General features: G+C 36.1%; 1 protein-coding gene across 2 annotated transcripts in view; it reads right to left on the bottom strand.

Moving 5' to 3' along the window:
* The window catches only part of LNPEP (leucyl and cystinyl aminopeptidase), an 87,716-nt gene that overhangs the window by 49,543 nt on the left and 27,685 nt on the right, over nucleotides 1–10,488 (bottom strand). For both annotated transcript variants that reach the window (XR_003046661.1, XM_006913240.3), the window contains exons 2-3: nucleotides 5,410–6,250; nucleotides 695–833 (exon numbers count right to left, since the gene is read on the bottom strand). Coding sequence is in view for 1 of the 2 variants with exons in the window: in XM_006913240.3 (XP_006913302.1) it covers nucleotides 695–833; nucleotides 5,410–6,250 (980 nt within the window). In the remaining variant the exon portion in view is untranslated. The remainder of the gene's footprint in view (nucleotides 1–694; nucleotides 834–5,409; nucleotides 6,251–10,488) is intronic.

The following is a 10,488-nucleotide window of genomic DNA, read 5'->3' as shown; positions in this document are numbered from 1 at the left end:
TTCATAAAGCAGTTACCAGGAATCATTAAAGGAGGGCAGATCTTGTCCTCTCCTGTCTGCCAGGGTCAGCTCCACACTCTGTCAGATGTGGCTGCTCCTCTTCCCTAGTCGCTTGTGTTCTGAGAGGCTTCTGTTGGGCCGCTTACAGCCCCTAAGGTGTCAACAAAAGGACCCTCAAGTTCTGTTTACCACAAAAACAACTCTGCTTGATTTCACCCTCCCTGCCTCTCATGCACAGCTCATATCCAAGAAAGACCTTTGTGTTCTTATTAAACCTCCACATTACGACACTCATTTTTCAATAAACAATAAAACACCAAGGTCAATCTGATTTAACAGTATCAAATGTCACTGTTTAGACCAGCAAATTCACCGTGTCTCAGAAAACATCACTGTGATCTTCAGTACTCATTCATAGTATAAATAATTTTGTACAACTTTAGTATACAGCACACACTTCACATTTCCTGACCATACGTTCCACATCCAGCAGGTCTTCCTCTTAAGTGTGTCTCAGGCTGACTTCCCAACTGATTTCAACATATATTTTAACTTTTATTTATGTATTTTAAGAAAGAAGAAGAATGTATGAGATTTAAATCATTCTCAGCAATATGGCAAAGAGGAATTCAAGTATTTGTAACAAAGAAAGAGACCCGTTCAAAGATTTTATAATCAAGGAACAGAACAGTACCTTGGGCATATTTGATAAAGCAGTGTAGTGTTCCTCCCTCATGATCCTGATGATAAATGTGGCTTTAAACGCTGGTTCATCAAAACAAGGAAATGCAGATCTTGCTGCCAAGGGTTCAAATTGAGTTGCTGCAAAGTACCTAAAACAAATGCAAATTTATCCAAAGGTTATTGAGCACCTACTATTCAAGGCACCTTGCCAAATAGTAGGGGTACTAAGATAAACATCATATAATTCCAATCATTAAAGGATCCACAATCGACTGGGAGAGGCAAAGGTTATCCAAATGACAGAAACTTGTCAGGATGCAAATCACATCATAATGGTGAAACCAAAGCATTGGGAACAAAGAATAGGAAACAAATGCTGACTAGCACCTGAGATACAGTAAGGAAACTGGCTGACAAAATCTGAAGAGAGCCTTAAAAAATGAGGACTGTTTGAAAAGGTAGAGAAGGGAAGCGAATACATTCTAGGAAGAGTGGGAAGCACGAGGAGGGAGTAGTGCATGTTCAGGGACTGGAGGTGGCTATCCAGTGTTGCTGGAGATGAAGCCACAAAGGTAGACTGTGTCTGGCCAATGGGGTCTTTAAAAGGCTTCTGATAGAAGATCAGTATGAAGGGTGGTCATTAGTTGCCATTACTCATCTGTGCAGACTCCAGCTTCGCAACCTAAACCTCAAATGCACAACGTGCACTTTCATGAAGATAGAAAAAGTTAGGTGTCCTGTAGTACGCTGGTTTCCTTTATGCTCCTTAGAAAAGAATCAAACATTCCCCTCCCCACCCACAGCACAGCAATAACACGTGAGAATTTGACTCATATAAAAGTCCTCAATTAAAGGTAGGTAGAAAAGCGTAAAAAGCAAAAGAGGAGAAATGCAGATGTTCAATTAAGCAAAGGAATAAAACAGATTTGCACTTGATAAATCATCCAAAAACATGGCCATACAGTGATTAAGGGCAAATGCAGCCCTGATGTGCATATTTCAGGTACCAGTCAATATGGTACATATACGCCGACCACATTAGACATGACAGCCTCACTTGCTTAGGGCTTAGTTTCTACTTTTAAAAGAGAAATACAAAAGAGCATGGGATTTGGAGTCAGAAGATATAAACTCAGCAATTTACTAGCCATATGACTTCAGGCAAATCAGTGACCTAAGTCTCAGTTTCCTTATTTATTATATTAGGATTGAGGTAGGATCCCCTGACAAACACCTAGGGCTTTTGTTAGAATCAAATAAAACTATTCCTAATAAAAACTACTTGTATGCTATCAAGTCCTACATAGATGTTTATTATAAACACTAGATAGTCATAATTCCTCTTTCACACTTAGAATTTTTATACTTTTTCCTGGTAAGGACTTGCTCAAATAACTGTTTCTATTGGGTAAACTGCAAGAAAGATAACAATCAACATACACAAAACAATGTAAACATATTACATTTCTAACACTCCATTTCTTCACCCTACTCCCAAATTTTTACCCAGTTAACAGAAGATTTTAGAAGAGGGCCACTAGGGACCAGGGAATAAAATCTGATAACATCCATACTATTCATAAAAAAGAGTTTACTTGGACCATCACTTTGTATAAAAACAGCATTGTGATGTTCTAAGACAAGTAATATCTTAAATCATTGTTAAAAAAGATGCAGTAACAACTAGCCCACATAAAAGTCCTTTTTAGAAGTGGGCTGCTTGATGATAATTTATAATCTATCCTACCTATGTTGAATACCTTGAAGCTTATTCTTGCATTAGTGACTGCATTTGCTTTCAGAAAAATGCTAGTTGCAGTCTGAGTACTACTGCCAGTAGTACTGAAGATAATTATGAATTAGCTGGGAGTCAAGTAAGAGAATTCAAAGCACTAATGATACAATGGGTAATGGGAAAGAAGTATGAACTAGGAAGACCATACACCATAGTGGTTAAGAATGTAGCCTGCTAGTTAAAATAACCTTGGGTTTGAATCTCTCTCTGCTACCTGCTAGCCATAAGATACTGAATAAATTACTTTATGTGCCTCCTCATCTGTAAAATGAATATTAATATCCAACTTTTAGCGGGTTTGATAGAATAAACAAGTAAACATATAAAATACTTGAAACAGTTTTTAGGACTTCAGTTTTCAGTAAATATGGGCTATTATTATCGCTAGAATTCAGGAAAGTGCCCATGAAGTTCATCCTGGCAAGTGAGGGCTGTGAAAAAAACAAGAGCCTGATCTTCAAAGATCCTGAACTAAATCCTGTTGGAAATAAGGAACTGTTGTAAACCAAAGACCAGCAAGATTAGATCTGTACTTCTAGAAATACGAGTTTGGCGGCAGTGTGAAAGGTAGGGGCAAGAGGAGGGGGAAATGTGGTAAGATTAGAAGCCAGGAGATCAGTGAAAGAGAATGCTTTAAGAGCTCAAAAAAAATACACTGAGGATTTAAAGACAAAGAAATAAAACACATCCTCATCCTAAATTTGTTTACTATTTCCTTTCATATCAGTCATCTAGAACCTTAAAGTCAATCATCAACAGCTTCTAGATTTAATTGCAAGGTCACTGACCATCTCCACCTCTTTCCTAAATTTGTTTACTATTTCCTTTCATATCAGTCTGTCATCTAGAACCTTAAAGTCAATCAACAGCTTCTAGATTTAATTGCAAGGTCACCGACCATCTCCACCTCTTAGGAATATATTCCTTATTGAATGGAAAATAAAAATATATGTCTTAATTACTTTACCTACCTGTTTAAATATTTAAATATTTAAAGGTCACTGACCATCTCCACCTCTGAGATGACATCCCTAACATTCCCTTACCACAAGAAGTGACAATACATGTTTGGCATTTACATATATTTTTATTTTCCATTCAATAAGGAATATATTCCTTATTGAATGGAAAATAAAAATATATGTCTTAATTACTTTACCTACCTGTTTAAATATTTAAATATTTAAAGGTCACTGACCATCTCCACCTCTGAGATGACATCCCTAACATTCCCTTACCACAAGAAGTGTCAATACATGTTTGGCATTTACATATATTCCTTATTCCTTATTGAATGGAAAATAAAAATATATGTCTTAATTACTTTACCTACCTGTTTAAATATTTATTCTTATTATGCCTGGGGGAAGGGTATAAAAAACTTCTCTAATAGGACTAAGCTAAATTAAAAATGGAAAAAAGACCAAAAATTTGCTTTGAATTATAGTTTTCAGACATCTTAAAAGGTATAAATAATCTTCTAAACTGTTATCTTGCATCGAGACATACATTCATATGAGGTATTCATTTTACCATATTGGACAGGCTCATGAATTTACGTATTTTTTGTAACAGCAGAGTTTCACAAATTTATTCTAATAGATTTTAAAATACTACTTTTGATACTCTATTTATTAATTTTAAGACACTGTCTTCCATTTTTCCAAAATTTTCCACAATTCAATTCAGCCCGTGGCAAGAGTCAACAAGAGACCATACCAAAATTGCCTTATTCTGCCACATAACATTTTAAAGAGATGATAAAATATTTGTCTTAAAGCTCTGCATACTAAGAACAGTTTTTATATATATCCTATAATTTCTAAAGATGGTAGAGATTTTGGAAGGAGAGGTAAAAAAGAAGCCTGAGCTACTATTGCAATTATAAATTTACTTTTAATGTTAGATCTCATGAAAAGCCAGCATGCCATTTATTTTAAAAGTATTACATAAAAGAGAAAAGAGAAAAATTATTTATCTGAATAGGACTACAGATCCTGCTTTTGTCTTTTTCTCTATTTGAAATGGTTCAAAAACTTCAAAAAGATTTAAAATATTCGCTTCTATTTTTCTCAATATGCCAACGCACATTAGCCAAATGGCCAGCATCAGTAATTCACATACTGGTTTACAAAGTAATATGAAAGAATTCGCACTAAACACGTCTAACAAGGGCTCTGTGCACACAAAAGAACTGACATCACTGCTACTTAAGAATAACCTGTAAGCAGCGTGCACTCCATCTTTCCAGAAATTCGAACTACGTGCTATTAATACTAAGATTAAAGTACAAAATACATGGTCTGAATAGGGAGCTGAATACTTTATGTTTGAGTCGCTTTTTTAAAAAAATCAATTTAAGTCTCTCCTAGATTTTTTTTAAATTTCCATCAGAAATTCAAAATAGAGTGGCATTTAAAAAAATAAACCAGCAAAGGTTAAGGATACTAAAAATGATATATGTAAGCATACATACATCACACCCTCTTTTTCATACCTCTTTCTCCATCTCACTAAGTACCTCCTAAAAGTTGCACATATTAGGAAGACAGGTCTTAAAAGAATAATCCATACCCTTCTTCACTCTGCTTCCTATAGAGATCTCGTAAGGTGAAAGAAAACTAAATTCACTTTATAAGATATAAAAAGCTCAAGATAACACACATTTTTGTGATGGAGACTGTAATCGATATAATCTTTATCCATTTCCTTCCATCAGCACACCCCAACCCCACCATGATAATATGATATATGCTCAAGGCTTTGAGGAAGAAATAAATAGCACATTCTTCTAAATCACCATTCTACTATTTTACACATATTGGCCTAAATTTTTTTAAATTGCAGTTAAAAAAATATGGGCAAAGGAATCCATATTGCAGAAGTCATCACAGAGTAAAGAAGGAGAATCATTTAAGAGGGCTACATACTTTTTCTCATTATGTTCATCTGTGTAGGAAGTGCCATAAAACCCATAGTAAGAGCTAGATATATTTGCCGAGTACTCTATCTTCAAGGTATAATTGTGTCCTTCAAGGAGGGCTTCAGGGGCAACAATGGCGATTTGTTCATGAAACGGATATTCCAGGACTTCAATTTGTTTTTCTTGGCTCGAAACTGCTGACATAAAGGTCACTTTTGAAATATTATGGCCTGTGCTGTGAAGAATGATATTCCAAGTGGCCTGAAGAGCCTGAAGTGAAATCGTCACAGAACCCTTGAATGTCATTGAGGTTAGGTTTGGGTGGAGGTTAAGTTCATAGCGTAGTGGCATAATGGCAGTGGGAAGCCTGACTTGTGCCCATGGAAACAACTTCCCATTTGTTGCAACTGGCTGGATTAGTCCCATTGATTGGTTTTTCTTATGGCAGCCTTCTTTGGTAAAGGTACATCTGGGTAGTAGATAAATCACCATGATTATAGAAATGGCAACCAAAATGATAAAAGCACAGACCATCATGGTCCTTATAGATGGTACTGAACAAGTCCCATCTGGGCTCTGCCTGTAGCCGGCTGCACTGTTCCGAAGGCCTGAGCTTCTGTTCATGAAGGACATGCCCAGCAGTTTTGCAGATGACTCATAATCCTCTTCGTCCTCATCCATCTCGTGCTCACCAAGACCCCGCACCAGCAGCCGTGAACCTCGGGGCTCATATTCCACCTCATCAGGCTCTAGAGGATGTAAACATGGCTCTTTGGCTAAATCCACTACATCTGGTTCTTCCTCAAACATGCTGTTTTCAATCATATTCCGGGGGAGCTGAAGCCGATCTAAAAAAAACAAAACATAAGGACGAGGCACAGAATTAGAAAGAAAAGCGCATAATAAAATAACTACTAGCAAGACCACATTTACTCTAAGAATTTTTTTTATCACCAAGACTTATTTCCATCTCAGAGCTAATGAATTAAATGTTTATAATTTTCTTGTACCCATTAAAAACTCAGGCATAAATAAAAGTGTACTACCATCATGAAACAAGAAAGCTAAGTAAACAGGCTAGTATCAAAAAAAGGTAGCTGAGATAAAATACTAATTTCCTTAACACACTCCTGCCCAACAATCCAGACCCCTGCCCTGAGCTTTAGAGGGCCCTGCTTTGGCCTGTCTCCAGCCGTGCCTGTTCCCATACCGTGAGGCCTCAAGATCAAAGAGATGTGCCCACCCATAGTCCATGTCCCCCTTCTGGGGTCCTGACACCAGAACTTCAGAATTCCTGCTTTTAGGTCTTTTGTGGGTCTCTGCACTGAGTCTCATTCTCCCTAGGGAGGACCACAAACTGGTATGCCCATTTATAGGCTTGAATGATGGTCAAGCAAACTGGTATGCCCGTTTATAGGCTTGAATGATGGTCAAGGTTATGTTTTTCTCTCTGGAAGAGAGATGTACCTGTTCCATAGCAAACTGAAAGTGGCAAATTATATAGAAAATTTTCATAACAAGAAATAATAAAAAAATAAGACAAAAGAACAGTAAAAATCAGATAAAACTATAATCCAACCTGTTTTTTCATACATCCAGAGCATTCAGATGTACACCATATTCCCCTCTATAACAATCATATTATATATGATGTGTATAAGTGGACCTTTGGGTGGGGTAGTGGTGGGAGCTTTTACTACAAAGAACCACATTCTCCAACTTGCTAAGAGTCGCTGAGAAAAAAAAGACTTAAAAGTGGATGGATAGGATCAGATCAATGTTCTTTATTTAAGAATCATAAAATTTTAACTTTTAAGGAATCTCAAAAGTTTGGTAATTGAAACTCTCATTAACCTCTCCCTACATAGTACATATCATTTCTGACCCTCACAACAATTCCATAAAATGGCAAGTAGTATAACTATTTTGGACAAGAGAAAAAAACAGAAAGGGTTAATTAGCTCTATAGAGTCACAGTTATTGTCACAAAACTAATATTGGAGCCTACTTCTAAAAATCAGAATCCAAATTTTAGACTCTTTCCATCATTATATTGCAACCCCCAATCAGCTAATTCAATAAAAGATGAGAGCTTATACCTAAATTATTTATTTCTTTTGTACTTGACATGAAGTTGCTAAAAGTATTATTTCACCATCAGCAGAGCAAAACTTATATAAAATTACTTAATATCTAGTTTAACAAAAATGCCATGTATTTTGTGCTATTCAACAAATACTAAATAACTAAACAGTGGCAACTCATAATCCATTAAATTATCAATAAATATTAAGATAAAAGTTACAGTCTTGCTATTCACAGGGTGCTTTGTGGACTAGGGCATCTGCAAAACACTGCAGCTTTTTAGAAGAGCAGACTCTCAGGACTTTCCACTGAATCGGGTGATTTACCTGCCCATAAGTTTGAGAAGCACTGGCTTGAGCCTTCTCCACGGTCAGCACTAGACACTCCATTCCTGGGTGTGCTCCAGCCATTCCAAACTCCTATTTCTGAGATCAAGCCCGGCTACTTCACGCTATCCTCCACATGCCAACTTTCTCTCTGCTGCCTCTGCCTGCAATGTCATCATTTCTCCCCTCTGTCCCAGTCCACGTGGTGAATTATTCCATAATTCAGCTTAACTTGCTACAATGTAAATTAAGAATATATTTTTTATTACTTTTAAAAAATATTTTTCCCCACTTCATTTCACCTCTTTTTGCTTTGGGGAGCACAGAGCCCCCAAAGAGGTTGCTTTTTCCTATTTCTTCTCCATCCTCAATTTCATAAAAGCTATGCTACTTTAAAAGTTTTCTTTGAATAAAACGTTTAATCACTTCCTAGGTGTGGGTTTAGCAAGCTGCCATCTATCCATCTCCTGTGACTTATCTGGAAATAGAAGAAGGGTGATAGTTATAACATCCTGCTTTGAGAATTTAGTCTCTTGAACTTCTTACAGTGCCCCAACATCTTGTGACAAAGTTTTGTTTTGTTTTGATAGTTAACTGTGTTTGGGGGTCACTTACTTCATTAACAGAGTAAATATTGCTATAATTGAACTTAAAAAATGTTTTTAACTCTTAATGAAGAGTTAATGGTTAGAAATTTTCTGCAGTAGTTTTTAAATAACTGGTATAATGCTGCTACAGATTAGTTGCTCAATTTGCTTTTTCGTTTTAAAATGTGTCTATAAGGCCTTTTATGACTTTTATCTCATACGTGAAAATTATGTTCTCTTTGGCATTTGCCCATGTGTTTTCTTCAGTGTCAGATCTGATACAGACAACAATGGAGTCTGAGCAATATAATTTTATTTAATAAATCTCTAAACTAACTCTAGGTATGATCTCAGCATATTATTTAGAGCATCCCCATCCTTGACTTCTATCACTCTAGAACTTTGTTTTTGTGTTTTTGGATTCCTCAGCTATGCCATGTTGAATGCCAAGGGGTAATCTACAGTCTGACCATTTTTGCATCCCCTGTCTGCAATTCATTAACCAAATCGTTGATAAGGGCTTAGGCAGATGCTTGCCAAAATCCAAATAATTTACTTTATTTATCACTCAGTCAGATTAATACCTATGTAGAATTTTAATCTTTCATAAATGGAACACATCGACCCATCTGCTATATTTCACTGCATATCAGAAACAAACCTTTATATGTGTGTTCAATCATATCAAGTTAAATATATCGAACCAGGAAATATCATTTTTATTATAGGTAGCCCATGAAGATTGATTGTACTTCAAGCCTATTTAAGAAAATGTTGCTTTGGATTCACAGGTCAGTATACTTTGATCTTAGCATTAAATTGTAATGTAATACATGACTACCCTTTGCTCTCATGGGATTTATTTGTATCGAAAGAAAGGATCCTAAAGAAACAGGAAATTTTCTAAAACCTCTTAAATCCACATATTCAAGCTATCTGTAAGTCAAAAGCAAAGAATGTCTTAGTTGAAATGTTTCAGTTTTCAATAACATAGGCCCATGTGGTTATAATCTAAGAAAACTAAAGACATTTCTTTTCATCAGATAACATGAACTGGTGCTCCTTGATGTTGTCTGTGGACCACTGCCAATCTGCAAACTGTTTGTTACTTGTCTGTGACAGGATACACATAGAAAATTAGTATTTAAAAACTACTATATTGATTTGACAGTAATTTTATGTCTATCGAACTTAATAATTTAAAAAATTGAGCTTACACTTTGCGTTTTTTTATTTCAATTTTCCAATGATTCATTTTTTTCCTACAAAATTTCTGTAACAAATTAAAAATTAAAAACAAGAAATGTTGATTCTTCATCTCAGATAATGTGAAAAGCAATATTTGGATTGTCACTATAATGGCAATGGAGGTCGATGCAAAGTTCTTAACTGTGACAGTAGCAGTGGAAGTGAAAAGGAGGGCAGGATTACAAGTCATATTAAAGAGGGAGAATACACAGGAACTGACGATCCCTTGGGCGGATGGGCCTGTAGGATGGAGAGACAGAGGGAAGTCAATTTCCTATACATGTTCTGGCTTTGATAACTGGAAGAAAGAATGCCATTCATTGAGATTGAGAATATATATTTTCATATTCTCTCTTCTTTGGGGGAGTGGGGAGTAGTGAGAATGGAGTTATGAGATGGCATTTGGTATGAGATATGACAAATTTAATATATATTTGTCAGATAGCCAGGTGAAAATGTTTGATTAATAATAGCATGTTAGAAAGTTAGACAAAGATTTAGACAGAGGTTGACATTCTGGCTCTTCCACTGACTGCTTGATCTCAAACAGGTTATCAAACATGCCTTAGCTTCAATTTCCTCACCTATAAATGTGGAAAACATTACCATTTTGTAGGACTGTTATAAAGATTATATTGTGAGTCTGGGCCTAAAAGAGGGATATGGGTGGAAGATTCAGATTTCAAATTCACCGACTATTTAAGCACATGATAATTAAAATCACGCAGATGTGAGAGAATACCAAAAAGGAGATAAGGGTCCAAGAGCATCAGCACTAAAAGGGGTGGGCAGAGGAAGAGGGGCAGCAAAGGAGAATAAGAAGAATGTGCTAGAGGGAGG

This window comes from Pteropus alecto, unplaced genomic scaffold (assembly GCF_000325575.1).
Source record: "Pteropus alecto unplaced genomic scaffold, ASM32557v1 scaffold20, whole genome shotgun sequence".
Taxonomy (NCBI): domain Eukaryota; kingdom Metazoa; phylum Chordata; class Mammalia; order Chiroptera; family Pteropodidae; genus Pteropus; species Pteropus alecto.
The sequence above is the reverse complement of the archived record's forward strand: the minus strand, read 5'-3'. Positions and strand labels throughout refer to the sequence as shown.